Raw genomic sequence first — 24,280 nt, forward strand, 5'->3', positions numbered from 1 at the left:
TAGGAACAGAAACTGTCAATTCATGATTAAGGGTTGATGCACTGAAGTTGCAAAATAAATGAAGGATTATTACAGAAATATTTGATGATGGATCACTGTGGGAAGGAACTAATAATTTTTTGACAACTTAGATAAAGGGATGGGCTTAAAGATATTTAGGGTGCTAATAAAGCTTCTATGAGAGGTTATTTTTTAATCCAACATAACCAAGAGTTAAAAAAAGAAATCTCAAGAAAAAATGCAGGCTACTTTGTATGAAATTATTTATTAGCTTTTTATTCCACTTTTATTATAACTCAAGATGGCAAACATGCATAACACTCCTTCTTTGTGTTGTGGCCCGCCGGCGGCCAGCGGAGCTGGCAGCTGAATTGGACAGTGAGGACGTTGGGGAAGAACTTGGGCCAGTCCTGGGGTCTGGAGAAAACTCGGACGAGGGTTCTGCATTGGAGGCTGAGAGGGAGCCAAGGCCATCTGATAGTTATGTGCAGCCTCTGGAGTCTGACAGCAGCGAGCCAGAAGAACAGTGGGAGCCTGTTCCCAGTGTGCACATGCGCAGAGCTGCCAGAAGACAGGAACAATTAAGAAAACAGGGTCGACTTGGGAGTAAGGCTTGGAGATGATTGGCCCCTCCCATAAGACATAAAAGAAAAGCGAATGGGACGTGAACTTTTGCAGGAAGGAATTAGTTCATCTGGCCAATTCAAGATTTGAAAATTCTGTTTGTGACTCTGTGCCAAGTTTGACCTTGCTCTGCATCTGGATATTAGCTCTGGCAGCGTTCCACATGAGATAGGTGGGTGTTGATAACCTTCCTCTGAAAGAGTGTTTATCAAGCCTTGTGGACTGTAAATGAAAGTAATTTACAGTCGTATAAATCAAAGAGGTTTTGCGGGACTAAGATTGTGCTTTTATACTTTCTAAGGAAGCCTAAATCAGAACACTTCTTTCCATTTTCCCCACAACAACAATCTTGTGAGATGAGTTGGGCTGAGAAAGACTGACTGGCCAAAGTTAAACTCAAAGAAATTAGAAGAGTTACAGAAGACACTGATAACTGCAACAGTTATATATCAGATTAAACTTCTACAATAACTATTTATATTATCTGTATAGGAAAAAATTGAAATATGTAAAACAGAAGAATTTTGAGTTTGCAAATAAACCTGGTAAATAGTTGACATACAACCAGGGCTGAATGGACTACCAGGTTCTTAAATGTAAAACATTCTTCAAATGTTTTGAAGATCAATTCTTGCAACCCCTTCAGAAAATGATGAATTCTATTTTACGAACAGACGCAATGCCAGAACCTTGGAAAGAGGCCAACGCTAATACACATAGTCCTCAACTTACAACTGCAATTGAGCCCAGAATTTATGTTGCTAAGTGAGAAATTTGTTAAGTGACTTTTGTCCCATTTACAACTTTCCTTGCCACATTTAAGTGAATCACTGCAGTAGTTAAGTTAGTAATACGATTATTAAGTGAATCTGGCTTCCCCATTGACTTTGCTAGTCAGAAGGTCACAAAACATGATCACAGTGTCCCGGGACACTGCAACTGTCATAAATATGAACCAGTTGTCAAGCATGTGAATCACATGACAATGGGGATGCAACAAAGGTCTTAAGTGTGAAAAATAGTCATGTTAATTTTTTTTCAGTGCCGTTGTAAATTCAAATGGTCCATAAATGAACTATCATAAATTGTGGACTACCTGTACTGCATAGTTACCAAAGGAAGGTCAAGATCTAACTTTTACTAAAGATTATAGGCCAATTTCTTTATTGAACAATGATTAAAAAGTGTTTTCATCAATTATGGCAGGTAGGCTAAAAATATTCATGAATAAACTATACAAGAGTTTGTTCATGAAAATCAGTGTGGATTTATCTAAAAGACAATTAAAAGATAATATTAGCAGTGTATTGGATGTAATAGAAAATGTGTACTCAAATAATTTTACCCCGAGTTCTTTATTTGAAGAGGTTTGCAAAGTGGCCTGGAGATCCATGAAATACAAGACGGGTGGGAATCACAATGTTTGCAGAAGTACGAAGAAGCCTGAAAGAGAATAAAATGATATATTTTTTAAAAAACGCGTACTAAGAAATGAGTGCGATCAGTGTTGATACAATGCTGATGACTGAAAAAACAGAAAATCTGGAGAGAATGGAATGATTTATCCAAAGAGAAGCATTACACTGCAATGTTTTATTGCAGGACTCTCATTTTTTCCCCAATCTGAATCTTAGCCTTACGTGCATATAACCAAATGGCATTGCTCAAAGTAAACAGGAGCAAAAATTCTAAAAAGTGCAGAGGGACTAAATTGGGAACCAAAACAAAACAATGTAAGCTAAACATGTTTAGTTACTGGAATGCTGCTGAGTTCATTTTTCCTCAACAGGAAATGTAGAGAGGAAGAACCACTTTTTGGATTACACAAAATGACACTGTTTGATGAAAGGGACCCAGAGCAGGCCATCTCTCCTAGATCTGGTGGGCTATGCAGGAACAATGGGAGACAGGCAAATAACCCAGTCGTATGTTCTTTTAATATATAACATTCAGAAAAAATTAACATCAATAAATTTAATCTTAGATAATCCCTTCAGGAAAAAAAAAGCAATAGTTTAAATGGAACAGTTGTGCCAATACAATCGAATCTATTCTAAGGCTGTGGAACACTATTAGTTGAGGGCAATGGAGAAACCAAGTAGCACTTTTATGGAGATGTCTCCCAAAAAATCACAATGGGGACCACAACCATGTAATTATAGCTCATAGAACATAGAATAATAGGGTTGGAATGGACTTTGGCAGTCTTCTAGTCCAATCCCCTGCCCATTGAAGGAGATCCTATACTATTCTGGACAAATGGCTGTCCAGTCTCTTCTTGAAAACCTCCAGTGATGGAGCTCCCACAACTTCCAGGCGTAAGCCATTCCAACTTATTAATTGTATAATAGCTCAGGTCCTTTTTAAAATACGAATTGCGCATAAAAGGGTTTGGCTTTGAAGTAGTTATGACTGCCATCTTGATTTTTTGGGCAGCCCCTTCCTCTTTGTTGAAAGAATGGAGAGAGAGAGAGATTAAAAATCTATTTCAATTGTGCTGGGTAGAACATTTCCTCGTTCAAGCTGCAAGGCTTACGTTTTCTAGAAATGGAAATAATCACACTCAAAAAAGAATGGAGTTTTAGAGAGTGGGAAGAAAGCAGGTAAAACTCATCCTGGACTCTTGACCTTTACATAGACCCATTATCGTCAACTGCTTTGTTTCTTCTGGATCCTTAAATACTTTTATTTTATTTATGAAGCTTTATACTGTTTATAAGCTTCTTTGCGAAGCTTTATACTGAGACGCAGAATAAAACTAATTGTAATAAGAGTGTGTATAAGACCTTAGAGAAATACAACACTTAGCTATAGTCCGCTTTTAATGCTTCTGGAAGCATTCAGTGCACAGTGTAAAATCGTAACTTTGTTTATGAAAATTTCAAAACAAATAAAAGTTCCATATTGTAGGTGGAATGTGTCTGCGGCTGAGCATTAGTAACTTAAGGTATGCATTTCATACTGAACACTGCAATTCAGACTATGAAGTAGCTCACAACAATGCTTTGATGTTATATAAAAGTATTTCAAAAGACCTAGAAAAAAAGGTTTACAGGAATAGATGTATGAATGTAGGTTGTATTAATACTTCACGTTTAAAAAAAGGGATGGCTTGTATTCTTAATCAAAAATCTCCCTATATTTCACCAATAACAGTATGGATCAATCTACTTAGAGATCGCAGATAACTTCTTGGATGCCTGAAAGTATCTTAGGATTCCCCAGCTAGCATATAGATCAGATGTACTTGTAAATATATATTGATAATATGTAGCAAATCCCAATTAGATCCAGAATTTCTGTCCAATGTTTACTTTTTCAGTCTTAGAGTTAAGAAATACACCTACACCAGAGATTAAATTCAGGATTCCAACTGAGGGTTCAACCTCTAGGAAGTCATGTTGCTTTGTAGGCCTTTCAGTTCCAGAATTTTTAATTTGGTAGCTTTTGGTAGATACTTACAAGAAAGAAGAAGTTGGGAAAAAGTGCAGTGTTTGAAAAATCGTATTATTACTTTTTAATTAATGGGAGAGAAAAACAATCTCATTGGTAGTGAAACTGTTCTCTAGACCTAGACTGATGTCTATAGAGGAATGGATAAATAGAATCGAATATTTTGCAGAAGGGAAATAATGAGTGAAATTCTACAAAAAGTTTCAATGTAGTGCATATCAACATTAAATTATATCAGTAGCTCTGAAATCATATACGCAATCTACAAGGTTTTGTCAATCGCTTTCCTCACTGAACCAAAACAAAATATTGGAAAAATAAATGAATTTTCCATAAATTTCATGTAAAAACTATCCAGGAAAACCAATGTTTCATTATTGAATTTAATTCTGCCTGGTCAAAAACTACAAACAATCAGATTTTCAGTCAAATGAGCATGGCCTATCTTGTAATCCTAAAATGATGTTGCTACAAACTATTTTAACACTTAATTCAAATATGGATTTCCTTCACATTTTGTCAGAAACTGTCTATAGGAAAAATTCTAAAAGGTTTTCTTTTAACATTTAAAACAATTATGTTACATAAGGTAGTATTAAAGCAAAAACAATGTCAAAATTTACTATAAGAGAACAATTATATTTCATATGCAAGAATAATTCAATAATATCCATCCACATTTTTATTGCTAAAGCATCTAAAAGGTAAATTGTGCCATTTTTGCATCTAAATTTAGAGAGAGTTTTTCCTCTCATTTTTCTTTTATCATCGATCAGATTATAAACAGCATAAACAAAAGTGGTGTTATTTATTACCTCAAAGTGCTTTTTGCTAGAACTCTTAGTTGGATGCAGTTTAAACATTGGGAGGGTTGAAATGTGCTAGATGTATACAAATTCCTACATGATTTGAAGTTTATTAATAGACTGGCCTGGATCTAGGACAGTTAGTCGTTATTCTTAGGTTATTTTTAAAAAGCTGCTGTAATTAATATTTATGATGAATCTGACCTTTAGTGCTAAATTAATAAGTATTAATTTGTTTCTTTATTCAAACATTCAAAATAACTGCAAAATAAAGTTTGGCTTTGTCAAGAAATTAGATAGCAGATAACATGCATAAAAGCATGGACCCATGATAATTTTATGTCATAAAATGTTTTATAAAATTTTTCAAATTTTAATACCAGAGAAGTCATAGGTTCTGGATTTTGGACACATTTTGTAAGTTAGCCCATTTGAGATACTTCGGTTGATTTTTTTAAAAAATTATGATGCACCATTTCACCCAGTTAAAGGTTTCAGACATGAGAGTTTAATAGTATATAGAAGATATTGATCTTTTCTATATAACTCATCCAATGGTAGTATTTCAGTTCCTCAACTTTTATAGTTTGTTTAATAAAAAAGTGACATTCAGGATTAGTTTAAAATGGAATGTGGCTCTTATGCAGTGGTGGGTTGCCCCCGGTTTGGACCAGTTCGCAAGAACTGGTAGTAAAACTGGCGGGAGGCTCCACCCCCGACCCAGACATCATCAAGAAGCTTCTGAGCATGTACATGCGGTCCCATTGCGAACCGGTAGTAAAGGTAAGTAGAACCCACCCCTGCTTTTATGGCATTGAAATTTGCTTCCCAGATAATCCGAAATATTTACAAAGCTAATCTTCATTTTATGGGAAGGTTTAATCTATATAAACCTTGGCAATGAAGTCAGTGTATGTCATCAGAGATCTGTACAATGTAACAGCCATTTTCTGAAAAATGTAATCCATGGCTACTGATGTTGCAAGTGGAAGTCTACACCTTCCAATTTAAATGGGAATATGCAAATTCTTTTCCCCAGATGATTACTTTGTCTTATTTTTTGACAGATACATAATAATCTTTTAGGCTTCTTGCATTGAAAATCTCAAGGTTGACTCAGCCTTCCATCCTTTCTAAGGTAGGTAAATTGAGGACCCAGTTTGTGGGGGCAATAAGCTGACTTTGTATAAATATACAAAAGTATGAAGGCTATTGCTTAACGCATTGTAAGCCACCCTGAGTCTCCGGAGAAGGGTGGCATATAAATCAATTTTTTTTTAAAAAAAGATACAATTTATCACAATTTGTTGTGTTAAGTAACAGCCAACTCTTTGTAGAACTCACTTTCTGTTAGGGACTGCAGAAAGATTTTTCAGTAAAGCCTATTTTAAAAAGGATATCTGATATTTTCAGTAACCCCTTAAGACCAATCTGCTATTTCTTGGGCAGATTCTTTGAAGGAATGTGGTTTATAGAAACAGGCAACATTTTAGGAACTAGCGGGCATTTTGAGGTTGTAGGGCTTATATCAGAAAATGGTTATCACAGGAAACTTCCCTATTCACAAAAGGGCTGCCATGCTAACCACAGCTGATCACAAAACACCCATTTGCCAGAAGATAAACCAGCTTCCTATGATGCTGTCTATCATCACCATGAACTGCTGCCAATAAATATAGTGCTGGTGCTGTGCTTTGTAGCATGCCAGCTTTCTATTTATTGATATATTTTTTAAAGACGGGTGAGCCTGATAGACACCAAGGGATGTATGGATGGACATATTATTTTCAATGAGCATCATACTTGCCACCCCTGCCATATATGTGGAAGATATAGCCCTTCAGATTAGTAAAGGAAGAACATTTAGCAAGCATCTTCAATGGGCATCTGTGGTATGCAATACCTGGTTCTTCACCTCTGCATGCTTATTATCCTTAATTGTTTAAGTCATGTATAGGCAATTGGTAGATGTTTTAGTCTTCAGGTCCCATCAATAACACAGGAGCTCAGTTAGCAGGCTTTCAGAGACCAAGAGAGAACAAATTTAAATGGTTAAACCCATAGTCTCTTTTTACCTGTGAATGTGAATTTTAATACCAAAGAAGTCATAGGTTCTGGATTTTGGAAAGTGACAATCCTTGCTCTCCCTTTGCCTGCACAGATATTGGAAAAACACAGCTAGAGGCATTTAAACTTGTTCCCCTTTTGCTTGCACATGGTAAAGGCAAAGGGGGGATGAATTTTGAAAGGCTAAAGGCTGTGCCTCCAGGCTTTGTCTATGCTGGCCCTGAGATCATGTTCTTTGACTTTGTCCAGGGGTGTCAAACTCGTGGCCCATGGGCCGGATGTGTCACCCACTGACCACACCCACTCCATTTAGTGAAGGGAGGAAACGTCACATATGTCACATGATGACGTGACACTGTGAGTTTGACACCCCTGACCTAGTTGAACTACTACTTGAAAACAGGCTACCTAGTGATGGGGATTCTCCTAGAAACCATAGATCTACAGAAAGCGGATCTCTGAAATTCCCTTAAAATATTGTCATTAAATTGTAATTTTAATGCGTTGAAGGGGAAAATCATTACATGGGGCGTAGTCACATTAATATCAATCAATTTCAGTATAATTATTACATATTATGAATTATTGTTGCTTTACAATGTTTTGATTTTTATTAACTGCTAAGTAGTTTCAGCAGAAGCAAGCAGGACAGCGCTAAATATACATTAAATAAATATCTAAATAGTTAATTCCAAGAAAGAATGGTAATTGAATTTGGTCTTTCAAAAAAGTGGAGTTTAAATTCTGTATCACAGCATTTTTTACTATGCCTTTATTGCTTTAAAACAGCATCACTAAGCCTACAAACCCAGATATATTTACTGAACCAGTGATACCTCAGTAGTTATTGTTTAGGATATCCATCCTGGATTTAGGGGGGAAAAGTACAATAAATGAAACACAGTGGGATATCTATAAACAATAAATTTTTGTTTGATTTGAAATATAAGCTGAGCACCACCTAGTGGAGATTTGGCATAAACAGTTTAGTCTGTCATCATAGCTGTGATCATGTATTATCATTGCTAATTTATTAACCGATGTGGGCTACTTTATACAAGATGCTGTACTGACATCTGGGCAGTCAATTTGTGGTTCTGTACACCGGTCTAACACAATCTTTATCTCTTCAATACGTTTCTATCAAAAATATTTTCTGGATGATCTTTCTTAGAATGTAAGTTTTGTCAGAAATGACTGGTAAATAAAAGGAAAGTGTTTTAAAAATTTAACACAGCAATTTATCTGCCCCATTTAGAAGGGTGCTATTCTCTAAATTTGGCCCAAAGCATCTACTATCCGTTTGAGAAAAATTCCCAAAATGCAGAACTGCAAATTATGCAGCCGAATTATAGCCAGCATGCTGGGCAAATTCAATTAAGTAAGCACATTATGGTTCAGTCTGTCATGTGAGGCTTAAAAAATAGATAGAATAAATCATGATTAAATTATCCATGAGTGAAATGTGCTGTACAAACACAGCTAGTGTTTTATTGTTATAAGACATCCCTTCCATTTCCTGACATGGCAAAGTACAAGTCAATGTACGAATTATCTAGTAATCCTGCCTTGAACAATTTTATACTTTTAAAGTAAATATTCACATGAATTGCTTATATCAATTCTTACCCCACCCCTTATTGACCAACCTCTCTATTAAGTTGACTTTCTCACCTATGTCACAGTAATGCCAACTATTTTTCTAATGTTGCCAGCTCATGTGCTGACAAGTTTCCATTTCTTTACGGCTGGCATAACACCAAGGAATTGAAGAGTATTTGCCACAAGGAAGTTGCATGTCTTACAACCATTCATTTAGTGACCAATCATAGTTACAACAGCACTGGAAAAAGTGATTTATGACCAGTTTTCACACTTACAACAATTGCAGCATCCTCATGGTCAAGTGATCAAAATCTGGGTGCTTGGCAATTGGCGTGTATTTATGAGAGTTGCAGTGTCCTGGAGTCAACAAGATCACCAGCTGTAAATTTTCCAGCCAGCTCCCCGCAAGCAAAGACAATAAGCGAAATCAGATTTGCTTAATGACCATGTTTCAATTAACAACTAGAGTGATTTGCCAAACCATGGCAAAAAAGACTGCAAAATGGAGCAAAACTCATGTAAAAGCTGCCTTGCTTAGCAACAGAAATGTTGAGCTCAATTATGATTGTAAGTCAAGGATTACCAGTAACTAATGAATTACCTAGGCCAGGGTTCCCCAACCCCGATTCGGTAGATTGCCACTGGACTGCAGCATGCCAGAAACCAGGCTGTGCAAACAAGCGAAGCCCCATCCACGGGATGCAGGCAGCAAACAAAATCATACCCCCCCTCCAGTCCGCGGACGTCTCACTCTCCACGGAACTGGTCCCTGGTGCCCAAAAGGTTGGGGATCACTGACTTAAGCCATTACCCGGGTAAAGTGCTATCCACCCTTTATGTCAGCATAAAATACACGCACAAAATTGGTGGTCTGGATCATCAGTTATAACCTGTCTCTGTTGTGCAGTCAGATTTGTGGATTTGTTGTTGCTTGTTTCTATAGGCATACTGCTTGTTTTCCTCTGCTTTACTGCTATTTCCTTTGGCAAATTAGCTAATGGGAAAGTATAGTATCTACAAATGTGGACAACTGCAGCACAAATGAGGCATAACTTCATTCTGCAATTTGGGATTCGCCTGAATGTCTGGAGATTGGTTTAGCCTGCCTTTCCTCCCAAACGTCATTGAGGTATCTCACATATTAAATACATGAGATGTGGAAATGGATAGACAATGGCTGCCAATTATAAATATGTGTGCCTTTACCATTTTAAAAATTAACTGAGTTAATTCTAATTCAAGCAGATGTGATTGAATACACTGAGGGAAACACAAGGAAAGAAATAGCTCTAAGAAAACAGATACAGACTCCCTGCTATTGTGTTGCTACTGGATCATGGAGAATTGGATAATCAAAACTGACTAGCCAATGGGCTTTCTTCACTTGGGAAAGTGATTGATGTTAAGAAATTTGTAATATAATTCAGGAAAGCCCAGTTAGACATTTCTTTTCAGGATGCAGCAAGAAGGAAGGACTACTGCAGCAATCCTAATGCAATTTCAGAGTTCTGCTAACAAGACACATTCCCTTTTGTTCCCTAAATAAAAAGAGAAGTTCTTTTCTTCTCCCCTATCTGGTTAGAAACTGAGCTATTTATAAAACTTGTTCCAATTACCTTTGCCTGTCATATAGGGACAGGGTAGGCATGATCTGGACCTTATCAACTAAAAAGGCCCATACTATGGGACCCAGAGCATGCCTTCTTTGTTGCCCTTCAATAAAATGTTAGTCAGAAGGTTTCTAATTTTTTTTATCATCCCCCTCTGCCTCCAAGGGTACTTGGCCTTGATCCTGCTGTCCTTTAGGGAAGCTTTAAAAAGTTAACTTTTCAAACAGGCAAAGATCAAGGCAATTTATCAATTTCTTTTTGGAATTAAAAAGAGTGGCAGGAACTACAATAATGCCATATATTAATACATCAATATATTGCTATTTAATATTAATACTATTAATATATTAACACAGTAATATCACCAGATGATTGGTTAGCTGCCTTGCAGGCACATTTTAAAATCAAACTCATACATCTACCTGCATGTTTTAGTGAGATTCCTCAATGTCTCCCCTCCCACTCCCTAGAAAAAAGTAACTTAAAAAATACACTGAATATAACTTGTGGCCTTGTGGAGAAACGGCGGCATTTAAGTCCGATAATAAATAATAAATAAACTTAACATATAAGCCCTCTTTCTCATTTGATGCTAGATTAGCTTTGTAACCTTTCTCTCCGTGAAAGTGAAGAAAGATCAAGATGATCCTTAGACAGTTAAATATTGTTTCAAAACTTATTACCTATGTATCTACTATGACATGTTACTTTTTATTGGTAACTGGTTTGGATTTCTGGTAATTTATTTGGTTAGATTAGAACACAAGGGTTTATGTTCTTCGCACGAAGATACTTTCTGCTTTTGCCTCTTGCAGCAAAATAAACAAGCTGACCATATAAACTTGCATTTGAAAGGTGTGTAACAGTGTCCTATTAGAGTGAAGATAAAGGAGCTTATTGATGTATAGGATTTACAAAAATGGGCTGTAAAATTTGCAACAATCACTAGATGGCAATAGAAATAATTGTTTACATTTGGTTTTGGCTTGCTTACTTTCTTGGAACGGATCATCCCACTTGTCACACAGATAGGATACATAGGCAAATAGAGGAAATAAGCAAACAATCTCAACCACTTCTTGGCAAGGGTGTTCCATACAACAGTAGCTGCAAACTCCAAAGAATCTGTGTAAAACTTTAATCTTTTTAGCACTAAAGATTGCTAAAGTTTGTAATAGATTTGGCAGCAGTTGGTCACTTTCCCTTCCCATTGAAACATGCTAACCTATCTAATGCATTAGGAAGGTTTGGAATTAGCAAAGCCATTCAGTAGGAAAGACCAAGCAGAAGGAAACAGTGATGACCTGTTTTCTATAGAAAACAGTTAATATTTTATTATTGATTTTCTAACAGAATTTCTCATTCAAACTTTCCCAAAGTGTAGAAATGCAGTTATGTAATATACATTCCCATTTAAGGTGGGGTTTGCTCAATTCTGAAGTTTGATTAATTCTGTCATTCTGGCTTGATTAGGAAGACCTATAGCATCTTTTTTCATTATTTTAAATTGGTCTGAATGAAGATACCCTGGATAGAAGACCTTTCCAGGTGTCAAACTTAGTGTACCTTTCTCAATCTTCCTTTCCCCCCACCCCGCCCCACCCCAGGACCTTCCAACAATTCTCAAATCTCGGGGAACCCTGCATAAAAAAGGACAGAAAGCACAAAAAAAGTTCACAATCCAATTCACTCCTAATCTAACCTCCACACGTATGACATCATTTTGAACCACAGTGAAGCAGCAGGCAAGTTGAGCACAAATATTTCTACCAGTGTGCACACCAGCACTATAGGAAATCCCAAGTTCAAAAAAAATATTTACTTGTTCAATCACTACGGTATCTTCACAGAACATAAATTGATTAAACTTGGCTTAATTCGTGCCAGGTTGTTCGGCATGACTGCGGAGAAACTACTATATCTGAGTTTTATTCAGGGACTTTTATCAAGGAATTTTACGGATGATTATAATTTTCCTTTGCTTTGTCACAGGAACAAATAAAATCTAAATCTAGCAAAGGCTCACGGGCATCTTCTTGGCTCCTTAGCATATTGTGTTTGCCTACCATATCAACGTTTTTATATTTCCAAATCCTACTAAAAAGAAGTAATTTTTTAAAAAACTATTTAACCTGGGCCAGTCACTCTTTTAGCCCAACTCACCTCACAGGGTTGTTGTTGTGAGGAAAACAGGAGGAAGATGTGTTAAATAAGTTCCCCAACTTGAGTTACAAGTAATCCTTGATTTATGTCCACAATTGACTCCAACATTTCTGTTAAGTGACACTTTTGTTAAGTGAATTTTACCCCTTTTATGACCTTTCTTGCTGCAGTTGTTAAGTGAATCACAGCAGTTAATAAATTAGTGACCCAGTTGTTAAGTGAATCTGTTTTCCCCATTGACTTTTATTTGTGGGACGGTCAAAAAAGGTGATCACATCACCTTGGGACACAACACCAGTCGTAAAAATGAACCAGTTTCCAGGCATCTGAATTTTAATCCCACCATCATGGGGATGCTGCAAGGGTCCTAACTGTGAAAAAACGGTCACGTCACATTTTTTTTAGTGCCGTTTTAACTTTGAAAGGTCACTTGTTGTAAGTCGAGGACTATCTATATTTGTGAAAATAATAAAGGCGGGAGATACCAAAAATGAGAGGCACAAACTGCCTTTCTAGTCTCTCGCTTAGGGGGAAAAAAAGCAGGCGATTACTGCAAGTGGCTTTATTTCTCTCTTCTCTTTCCCTGCAAGCGTTGACAGTAACCGCCCTTCCTCAAACACCGTCTGCAGCTCAGTGGAAAAGAGAAACCGGCCGGTTCTTCTGGATTTTAATAGCGAGGCTAAATGCGCCAAATATCCTCCTTTCCCTTTTAAAACTCTATCCCTCCGAGGGGCCTCTCCCTTCCCTCAACCGTTAGATGGCCGCGTTCAAATGCGCGGCATCCCCCCTCGCCCCCCCCCCCGCCAGCGATCCAATGTGGGCGAGGCCAGAGCGGAATTATTCGCATCTCCTTACGCTCGCTTACACACATCTTCTACGTCGTTGGATTTGAGCCTTTCCAACCAGGCCTCTACAGCCGCACGCGCGCTTCACCCTAGGACCCCTTTTAGGCTTCCAAGCCAAATGCCTGACCGAAGAGACCGGAAAGGGGTGCTTTTTTATTACCCTCCCGCGCTCGGACAGAAACGGGGACCATCCCTAAATAAGCGAAGGAGGCCGTCCGCTCCTGTTTTTACTTCTTCCCGCCTCGGAGGGTTGAGGAAGCGTTTTTTTTAAACAGGCATTCACGACGGCGGGGCGGAGGCCCCCGGCGCGAGAAACGCGGGCGAAAGAAGGGGTCCTGGAAGCGAGTCAAAACGCGCCAAGTTTCTCGGTGCGGGGGGGCGACCGAGTTTGGACTAATCCAAATATCGGTGACCTCCGTCTCTCTCTCTTTCTCTCTGTGTTCCCCCTCCCCCCCCGCACGTTTTACCCTTTTGGGAGCGCGCAGAACGGCAAGATGTAGCGGGTGAGGAAATGCGGCCGCGGCCAGATCAGCGAACGAGGAAGCGCGGGAGTTAGTGCCGCCGGCCGGGCAGAAACCCGGCCTGGGGCTATGTAAAGCGCCAATCCTTGAGGACTAGAAACTTGAGGACCCTCCCCGGGTTGAGCCGCAGCGGCTTATAATAGCCCTGAGGGGGAGAGAGAAAAAAAGAACAACTCCGCTTTCGGAAGACGTTCGGGCTAAAGCTGAGGGGATCGCTTCTCCCACCAGATGGGGAGAGCGGCGGGGTGGTCATCCTTGGAAAGGATGCGGTGGGGATCCGTTAGCCGGGGTAGTCGTGAGGGGAAGCCCTGCCGAAGACGGAAGGGGTTGACTTTCGGGTTTGCGCCCTGTTCGTTGGCGGGAACGGGGTAGAGTCCGGCTGTGGCGGCAAAATTGCCCCGTTGGTGGGTTGGGAGCAATTATTACACGATGCGATGCGAAACTCGTGTCAAAGAGCTCCGTGAGGTGATTTCTCCCTCCCCTCCCAAAAAAAGTACGGCCCGATTAACGGCTATAAAATGTCCTAACGATATAAAATGTGAGGACTCGAACTCCCACAAATGCCCCTTAAGCCAGAAGTGGCTTCTTTCTGCCCGCCTTTTAGGAACTGCTTTTTTCAAAAAAAAATTATATATTTCCAGGGAACATCTAAAAGCGCCCTTGAAAAGTTAACTTGCTTGCTATATATCCTTTCACGCAGAAGATACTTTTTTGGTCCCGTTTCACAAAGTCAAAAAAAGCCATCTTGATCTATGGCGCAAAATTGGTTAAAAGTGCAGCTGCTACCGTATGATCAGCCCGATTCGTTGGGGCCCGGTTGTCCTTTCGACTATAATGTCCCTGTGCCGGGGTATCGCTTAACAAAACGCAACCGTCTTTTGTGTGCTTCAACAGGAGTAACTAAGCTGCAGGTTACGGTTCCCTTTCATGCCTTCCTCGACGTTTGGCTGAGGGAGGGGGAAAAAAAATGCCTGGCGTGCTGCCCAGTGACAGCCACGGACTTTCAAGAGATCCGTCAGCCACAACAAAAAGCAGGCTGTCGTTGAAGTTTTTCCAGAAAAGGGAAACAAAACGAGCGCTGGATTTTGTAGAATCGGCGGAAAATGAACAAAAGGCTTCAGAATATGAGTCTTCTGAAATGTAAGCCTTTTCAGTTTGTAACAATAGAGCAAAAAAGTTGGAAAACATTAAAAAAAAAAAAAGTTACTCCGTTGCATACTTAAATCACAGTAAAAGATTCTACTGCAGATTTTAAGCATACAAATGTAGGTTTTTCCGGTCTGGTCCAGTGTCTTGGGACAGGGGCAATCAATTTTTGACATCATGCAAGAAGGGGTTGGAGCAGGACAGTGTGTCATTTATGAAAAATATGTTACACTAAGCTGGTATTTTTGGATTTCTTGAAAGATATTAGCTTCTTGAATATTTCCCTTACAGTAGGATAGATAATTCATGGTCCCAGTGTTGCCTTTTTATGGCTTCCAAAGGCTCCCTGACCTCAGCTGCTATAAACATAGACAGTTTTCCTGGTGTTTTGAGGTGAGAAGTACTAAAAAAACCCAGTGGAAGACCTAAATATGCTCAGCACATGCAAATCCCAAGAAAATTCCATTCATATCTTTAAATTTTTACTCCATCCAGTTTTCATCATCATCCATTCAATGTAGCCCTTGATCACCTAATAAATGTTAAATTCAGCCCTGGGCCTCCAATAGATTACCTATCTGATTTATGCAAATAAGCTTTTCCTTTTTTAGGTTTTTGTTAGTTTAGATATAAAAAATGCCTTACTTCAAAAACTAGTTTGTAGTGTGTTATAAATAATGTTAATAAAGAATACAATCTGTTGAGTTGATTTTGTAAATATGAAAATTGTATGTTTTTAAAATCATAATTGCTGTACTGTAACTGTACCTTGAATACAACTCATAATTGTTTAGAATCTAAATTCATGTAAGTGTTGTAAACCTCCATGTAGTTATTTGGGCAATTCATTAAAGTCTGTGTGTCTTCTGGAATGTTATATGTAGGATAGTATTATTAAAATGCATGCTATATTTTTCATACGTATTTTGAAATTGATTTTTTTTTTTTTTTGTATATACTAGTGATCAAATAGTTCCTGCAGCACAACCTCTTTCACCTGCCTGTTGTGATAAAAAAGACAACATGCTACCTTTTGTGGGCTTGAACAATCTTGGAAACACTTGTTATCTTAACAGTATACTTCAGGTAAATTTTTGGTTTTAGAAATTTAATGTTTTTGTTTTTGTACCTTATTGGATGAAGCAGGTTGTTTTTAAAAAGCACACATGAAGCAAATGTTTCTGTATTTTTATTTAATCTTTGTTTTCTTGTCAACATCCTTTGTCATGATAAGATACTGATAAGCTGTCTTTTTAAAGTAACTTTAGAGATTGATTTTTACCCAGAAAAAATGTTTTGTAATGTTAATTTTATATCCTATTTTAAATACATTTAGCTATTTCAAAGTTTAATGTGCTTTATCTCTTACAGGTAGAAATATTAAAACAATTATAATGCAAACTGAATATTTCCCATGCTGATCATCCATACTTTGCATATAAATACTTTCTGGGATGTTCTCATTCAAACTTTTTTTATAACCACAATTACTGTTCTTTTCCTTCTGCCCAAAGTACTCATTCACTTTTTACTAACTCTAAATTCTCCTCTTCTAATGTCTCACTCCCTCTCTTAGCTTAGATGTCTGACCTCTAAATACCAAACCCACAGTTGGCCTTGTTAGGCTTAACTGTCTTCTCTGTTTCACAGAGGAGGAACTTGACATATTAAACATAGATAATAAATTCTGCAATTCCTTTCCCCCAATATAAATGTGAAGAGGCCAAAACCCTCATACACATTAGAGAACACATAGCACAATTTTAAAGAAAACTAAAAGATTACCCAATAAAATCACCATACTAAAAACAAATAAAGCATACTCAGTTTAAGAAACCCCTAAATAAATATCAAACAAAAAACACCTCTCCTTCCCAAATATGCAGACATAGGCATAACCTCCTCAGATTTGAAATCAAAACCCCATCGCTCCAAAACATAAAAAAAGCATTTTCTGCTTCTTGGTTGGATATGACTTTCCTGTACTTGCATGAAAAGGATGGGATCTCTTGCTATACAAATAATTATACATGTACTATCGTGTCTGTTTTTTTTAAATAAGTAGCTGATCACACATATTTCTTCACTGTCATAATAAAGTTCAGTAACATAATGAAGGTATGTCATCAGAGACATATATGTAATGGTAATGTCAGTTTACACCTGGTAATTGTGAGTTTAAATACAATTTCTGGCCCAAGTAAAATGTTTTAACTAAACTAAATTAACTAAAACATGTATATTACATTTGAACATTTATTTTTCGTATAATGTATTATTATTTTTTTTATTCTAATTTTAGGTGCTCTATTTTTGTCCTGGCTTTAAAACAGGAGTGAAACAATTGTTTAATACAATTTCAAAAAGGAAGGAAAGTTTAAAGGATGAAATAGATAAGGTGAGATTTACTGCCCACTATTACATATATCATAAGCTGCCTTTAGAGAATTCAGAATGATGTGGTAACAGTTTTATTTTTTTAGAAGGAGTTTATTATCAGGATAATTTGTCATATATCCTGATGCAATAATATGCAGGTTCTTGGTGGCTCACCTCATGAGAAAACAATGCATAACCATAAAAATTAATTGAATTGAAAACCATACATACTGGCATCAGTCCCCAAATGAAAAATTGTGTTCAGAAGCTTCTGGAAGGTAGTAAGGTTGCAGCCAAATACATATTTTTGCAAGAGACCATTCCAGAGGTTTAGTCTGACATGTTCACTCCTCTCTCATCCAGAAAATGGTGGACAGCCAGTTGCTTCTCCTGGCAGGATCAAAGTGGCTGGGCTGACTCTAGATACAGGCCTGCAGGTAGCCCTGCTTATATAAACATGCATTTAACATTGGTTGAAAAGCCGATTCACTCCACTTTTTAAATATCTCCCCACTCCTCAGAGATTCATGTCTTAAATCTTCTGTACTGTATTCTTTGTGCAATAAAGTAACTTTTGGTTGCATGAATGTTACAGTAACAAAGTTACAACTACATGTCTATGATACAAAAAAGGCCATATTGTCAAATAACAAAAAAAAAAATTGTAAAGCAAACAATTTTCTGTCTTTATAGGAAACTACTAAAGAACATTCTTTTGGAAGTTATGAATTGGTATGCAGCTTACACACTTTGATTGTTTCAGTTGAACAGCTTCAGGCAAGCTTTCTCTTAAATCCAGATAAATACACAGATGAACTTGCTACTCAACCAAGAAGACTGCTAAATACACTTAGGTAAATGATGTTTTTACAATGTTTCAAATATAAGAAGCTGCCTATTCTTATTATTTGTATTAGGACATATAGTCTTTATTATTTATATTAAGGGTATAGAAAATCTGGCAAATTATTAGTTTTAATAATTAGTTTTAATTAATGTAGCTCAATAATAATCAGTTTACAGTTTGCTCTTTGTGATCTCAATGTTATAAATCTTTAATGATTAAAATTAATAGTAAGTTTTGGTTTAGGCAGGCTTTTTATAAATTAATGTGCATATAACCATGATTCTAAATGAAAGTGCTTACTGTAGTTTGAACTACATTCTCTATATTATAATTAACTTGCAGTTCTTGTATGCCTTGGAAAATGATTACTAAGCTTGCTTAGGCTCATATATATCCTTGTACAGGTTTTATAATTGCTATTAGATTTAAGCTAACTGTATTTTTTTTTATTTGTCATGTACTTATAGGGAGCTAAATCCCATGTATGAAGGATATTTGCAGCATGATGCTCAAGAAGTATTACAATGTATATTAGGACATATTCAAGGAACTTGTCAGCTCTTAAAGGAGGAACTACGACAGAAATCACTGGAGGAGCCTGCAATTCAACTGAAAAAAAAGTCTAATTTAGATGCCAATGGCACAAGCTTTGAGGAAGATGACAGTGTGCTCCAAAGCCAAACTATAAAGAATTATGACAACAAAACAAAAGAAAATGCAAAGAGGAAAAATGTTATGGAAGGTGGCAATGAAAAGAAAAAATCGAAGGTCTCCAAAGAGAAAAACGGAATAGAAGAAAATTTGAGACAGACTCGGTCAAAAAGAAAAGCTTTAGAAGAAAAAATAGAAAATCAAACTGAAGCTATTATTAAACAGTCTGTTGAAAATGAAAATACAAAACCAGTACATAAAAAATCAAGACTTAGGTTAAATTGGTTAAAATCTTCCAATGACCAACCTAGCATTTTATCTAAATTTTGTAGTCTGGGAAAACTGAAAACAAATTTGGTGTCCAAAGATCCAGTTAAAGACATTAACAACTCTGAATTTACGGACAGTTCCCTCAAGTATGAAAACGATAGCAAATCAAGCGGAGAATGTTGTGATTCTTCACCTATGAAAACTACAGTTGGAGAAAGAATTGAATGCTTTAGTCAAGGTTAGCCTATACCCATTACATGAAAGATGGGAATTTTACCAATCTGAATATCCTTCTGTGCCATCAAATTTAATAGTAAAAGTTTGTAACTGATTATTAGCTATAAGAAAAGGCAAAGTAAACCATGTATCTAGTTTTCTTAACTCTGCACACGTGTTTACCTTCAAGTGAGATGCAGTTTTCCTATGAGTATCTCAAACATGGTTAATCTTTCCAGGTGTATGCTCCGCCAACATAAATAGAACTTTATAACATTATTAGCATAATTGTGTTCTAGTGTCACACCTGAAATGTATTGTTTGAATAAAAATAATAAAAATAAAAATATCAAGGAATTTTTAAAAATATAATCAGAATATATTTTGTAAACAAAATCCATTGAAAGTATTTCACTGAATCTGGGTGGTTGTTTTTTTAACAGAATTGGCTATCTTCAATTTAGTGGAGCGACTCTTCCAAGGTCAATTGGTCTTACGAACCCGATGCTTAGAGTGTGAGTGCTTTACTGAGAGAAGAGAAGATTTTCAAGATATCAGTGTACCTGTTCAAAAAGATGAGCTCTTAAAAGTAGAGGAGAATGCTGAAAGTAAGTAGAACCTCCAAAGTAAAGGTAGCTTCATGTTCATGATTTATAGTAGAACATTGGATAGCAGGTATTGCTAAAGAGTATTCAATGGACACTATTAATGAAAAATAGTTTAGATTCTCTTGCTTTCTTCAGTGAAGCACAATTATTGTTATGGGATTACTTTGCACCTTTTGGGAGGAAAATTCAATAAATGTCATTGATGTCATAATAACTATTTCTATTTTTTTGTCCTAAATATTTTTTGTCATGCTCATTGTCTATGATATAATGTACTTAAGCAATCTAGTCTTTGTTCAATTTAGGAGTTTTCGTCTTTACTTTTAAAAATCCTATTCTATTGTATTATACCATAAAGGAAGATACATAACTCCATCTTGTATGCTTATGACAAACACATATTACTGAAATGTTGTATGCATTTGCTCAGTTCAGAAGAGAATATTTAAAAAAAATTTCATTACGGTTTAATAACCTGCCACACAATCTAGTTTGATATAGTGACTGAACTAGGACGGGAAACCTGAATTGGATTTGCCCCAAATGCATGACAGTTTCTCAGTAGCAAAATGTTTTCCTCTTTTTTTTCCCCTCTCATATTTTTTTAATACTACTATCAATGTAGTTAAAGTGTCTATATTAATGCTGCCAATCCAATTAGGGTGTAATGCATAATGGACATTACTGATTCCTCCCTATCTTAAATCATGGCATTCTTTGATCCAATATTAATAAGCTGAGGACAGAAACTTGACCTGGAAATTCTGAGATAAGACTAAAATATAAGACCCAATGTTTGTACTTAACATTGTTATTCCTTACCTTGTGCTCTTACAAGTAATTTGTTTTTCCAATTTTTACTACTAGTATAAATAACAGCAATTTCTCTTTATGCTTGCAGAACAACAGTATTAAATATTGTTGAATTAATTAATGTTATCTTTTACAGTTTCCCCAGAGCCCAAAATGGAAGTAAAGACTTTGAAATGGGCAATTTCACAGTTTGCTTCCATAGAGAGGATTGTGGGAGAAGATAAATACTTTTGTGAAAATTGTCTCCATTACACAGAAGCAGAACGCAGTCTTTTATTTGATAAAATGCCCGAAGTTGTAACAATTCACCTGAAGTGCTTTGCTGCAAATGGCTTAGAGTGAGTATACGGCATAAACAGTATGAAAAAAATCTGAATTACTGGAAGCCAATTAAAATGTAGACTAATTATAAAATGAAAATAGTTTTCTATCAAACATTATTCAGATGTTAATTAGTATTTATGTTTAATGAATACTGAATGAAAAATAGGGTCCCATAAATTATTCTATGGAGGGATAAATTTTAAGGTTTTATTCTATATGTAAGCTCTGTTCTCTAATTTTTATTTTAAGATAATTCTGCATATAAGTACAACTTTGTTTGATAGTGTGATTTAAAACAGTTTGATACAATTATGATACAATTAATTAAATGAATTTTCTTTCTCTATATACTATTTTATTCTCTACTAATCACTCTGGACGGCTTAGCAGAAAAGTGCTAGCTAAAGTTGTGCGCCATCCAGAGTCATGATGCAAGATGGGCAACCATATAAATTGAATGAATGAATAGTACAACCTGAATGAGTATTCTCATGCTCATACACACACACACACACACACCACACACACACACACACACCACATTAAATAAATAAATAAAAATAAAAATGCAATTTGCTCCCAGTGATCATGCAGGTTTACCTGTAAACCTGTATTTGATTATATTCTTTATTCAGTGGGAAATCTGTGATCATGGATAACCCACATGACTTTCCCAAAATTATGTAATTAGAGAGACATCTAAAAAATACTTTTTAGCTCCTACAAATAGATCAGATTGCGCTTTAGTGGTGAAAAACATTTGTCCGTTTGTAATGGTATATTCTAGTGTATATAATTTCAGCAGTATGCTGGAAAATTTAAGTAAAATTTAAAGATTAATTCAGTAGTTACTTGAATATATGTAGTATCTGAAATGAGTATATTTGAAATATGGCTGATCAAATAAGATTCTTACCTTTGATAGCTTATTATGAACGCTTGTAAAATCTGTGTGGCTGCAAGACGTAAGATAATTGGGCCCTGCTCTTTTGTACTATTTGTATCTGGCAAAAAAAAGTTCACAAAGCCTTTAGGTCATCCATTTGTAAAGGTGATGCCCAGTCTAGTGGACTTTTTAAGATATAGCCAAAAGAATGCCTTTCATAGTAGCCTACAAAGATAAAGCAATTAAACCAAGAAGCTATTTAATCATGGATTTGATTTGATTTTAGAGATTTCAAAGTCAGCAACAGTGAGCCTATCTGTTGCAAAAAAAAAAAAAAATATTGCCATCTTTTTGGCTGACAATCAGAAAAATTAGAAAATATAATATGAGGTTAATTTTAAAATATAATCAAAATATTTGTTTACATCTTTAAAATGATCGTAATGGAAAGCAGTGCTCTTAACTTTACATGTTATCATCTTCTCCAAAAGGTTTGATTCTTACGGTGGACTCTCCAAAATAAATACTCCTTTACAGACACCCCTCAAACTGTCCTTGGATGACTGGAGCATAAACCCATCCAATGAAATCTATGGATTATTTGCCATAGTGATGCACAGTGGAATTACTATTAGCAGCGGCCACTACACAGCCTCAGTGAAACTAACAGATCTTGACAGCTTGCAAATAGACAGTGATAATTTCAGCAGTGATGCTCTTCGTAAATTTTGCCCAGAGCCACTAAATGAACAAGAAGCTGTTACTGAGGACTATGATGATGGTGAGGTCTCTTTTACAGTTGGAGAAAGCACTCAACCTAACAAAGGACTGAACAAAAAGAACATGGAAGCTGTGGGTCTTCTGGGCGGACAGAAAAGCAAGTCCAACTGTGATTTGCCAAATAACAAAGTAGCCCATTCTGAGAAAATTGCTCATGTAATGGGTGAAGCAAGAAATGCCGAATGGAACTGTCCTAGAGCAATCATGACATTTGAAGAGTGTGAACAAACTGGCACAACCTCCACTGGACTAGACAATGAAGCAGCACATCTAATACATTCCCTAAAACAGTATAAAGACAAGTGGCTACTTTTTGATGATTCAGAGGTTAAACTTATAGAGGAAAGAGATTTTCTTAATTTGTTGTCTCCAATTTCATCATCTACATCTACTCCTTATCTGCTATTTTATAAGAAAATTGTAGAGTGAGATTGTATTTTGATATGCAAACGATAGTTTTTAAAAAGCGTACAACGGCAATTTTGTAGATACATGTTACAATTATTTTCATTCTATAAAAATGGGCAAATGTGTGTGTTTTTTAAGGCAATAATTCAATTTGTAGATGTTTTACAAATTGCTTTAGAATGTAAGTCTGTATATATTCTGTTGAATAAATAATGTCTTAAAAGCAAGCACTATATAACAACGATTCCAGCTTCATCGCACTACTTGTACAGTAAATATATTGTTTTTTTAAAAATAAAATTGCATGTATTCACAATCTTGCAAAAATTTGTAGCTGGTGATAAAAGAAACATGCTTTTTTATATATATATATAAAAAGGAAGCTGTATGTCTGTGTATGATTTGAGATTTCATTCCACATTTGAAAACATATTCTTAACATGTTCTTCCTCTATCCCATGAACATTTTGTAAGTGTTCTAATTAAGATTGAAAACAAGATGCTCATATCTTTTTCAGTACAGCCAATGTATATTATGGGTGTTACAATGATATTTGTATCATTGGCTGACTTCCATATTATTGGCTGTGTTTCTGTTTCAGTGATTTTCAGTGATTTATTTGATCATAGTTAATGGTTAGTGATGGAATGCTTCAAATTGATTTGTCCCCACAGTGTTTTGGAAGGGAAATATAGGAAAATCCCATAGGAAACCCCATATTGCCCCTTTGATTCAAGTGCTATAGAAACCACATCCTAGCTTCTTTTGTATTGTCAGTTTTATAAGGACATTCACCGGTTGATTACCTAAACAATCAAGATAAATTTATTTCTCTAAAAGTAACAAAATTTTGCTACATTATATGTAAGCTTCTCCCACAAATGGTACTATACATCATCTGTGTTGGAAGCAGTGAGGTGAAAGGATCAGACAGTGACATTACCATTGCTTGTGGGGATGCCCAGTTGGGGACTCCTTTCATGTCCCCATTAATGAGCCCATTGAAGTGATACCTATTTATTTACTCATATTCACATGCTTTCAAACTACGTCAGCAGGACCTGGAATGAATGACAGGAGCTCACCCCGTAAACACAGCAGCACTTAGAATGTGGGCTTGCAAATTGTCAACCCAATGTTCTAACCATGTGAGCCTCTGAAGTTATTGATATGGGGGGGACAATTTTTCTTGTTTGTTTTATAGAATGCATTTGTATTGATCGATGGCCAAAATAAGGGGCTTTGTATTCAAAACAA

General features: G+C 36.3%; 1 protein-coding gene and 1 long non-coding RNA gene across 3 annotated transcripts; one reads left to right on the forward strand and one right to left on the reverse strand.

Annotated features, from left to right (window-relative positions):
• Positions 1-246: 246 nt before the first annotated feature.
• Positions 247-13,274, reverse strand: LOC117664316 (uncharacterized). The gene is made up of 3 exons (XR_004590994.3): positions 13,184-13,274; positions 1,970-2,067; positions 247-561 (listed from the first exon to the last, which is right to left on the reverse strand). It is a non-coding gene; the product is annotated as an uncharacterized LOC117664316 (long non-coding RNA).
• On the forward strand, positions 13,142-23,418 carry USP1 (ubiquitin specific peptidase 1). Of its 2 annotated transcripts, XM_034415237.3 has the most exons (9): positions 13,142-13,676; positions 14,589-14,834; positions 15,803-15,926; positions 17,143-17,238; positions 17,913-18,073; positions 18,534-19,225; positions 19,647-19,811; positions 20,761-20,962; positions 22,326-23,418. In XM_034415237.3, the coding sequence occupies exons 2-9, from the start codon at positions 14,662-14,664 to the stop codon at positions 23,041-23,043; spliced, it is 2,331 nt and encodes a 776-aa protein (XP_034271128.1). In that variant the 5' UTR covers positions 13,142-13,676; positions 14,589-14,661; the 3' UTR covers positions 23,044-23,418. The 2 variants fall into 2 exon arrangements, with proteins under 2 accessions (XP_034271128.1, XP_087745905.1); XM_087889779.1 differs by lacking the exon at positions 14,589-14,834 and having other exon boundaries at positions 13,408-13,676.
• Positions 23,419-24,280: the final 862 nt, after the last annotated feature.

Source organism: Pantherophis guttatus, chromosome 3, assembly GCF_059756535.1.
Source record: "Pantherophis guttatus breed Tessera chromosome 3, ASM5975653v1, whole genome shotgun sequence".
NCBI classification, from domain to species: domain Eukaryota; kingdom Metazoa; phylum Chordata; class Lepidosauria; order Squamata; family Colubridae; genus Pantherophis; species Pantherophis guttatus.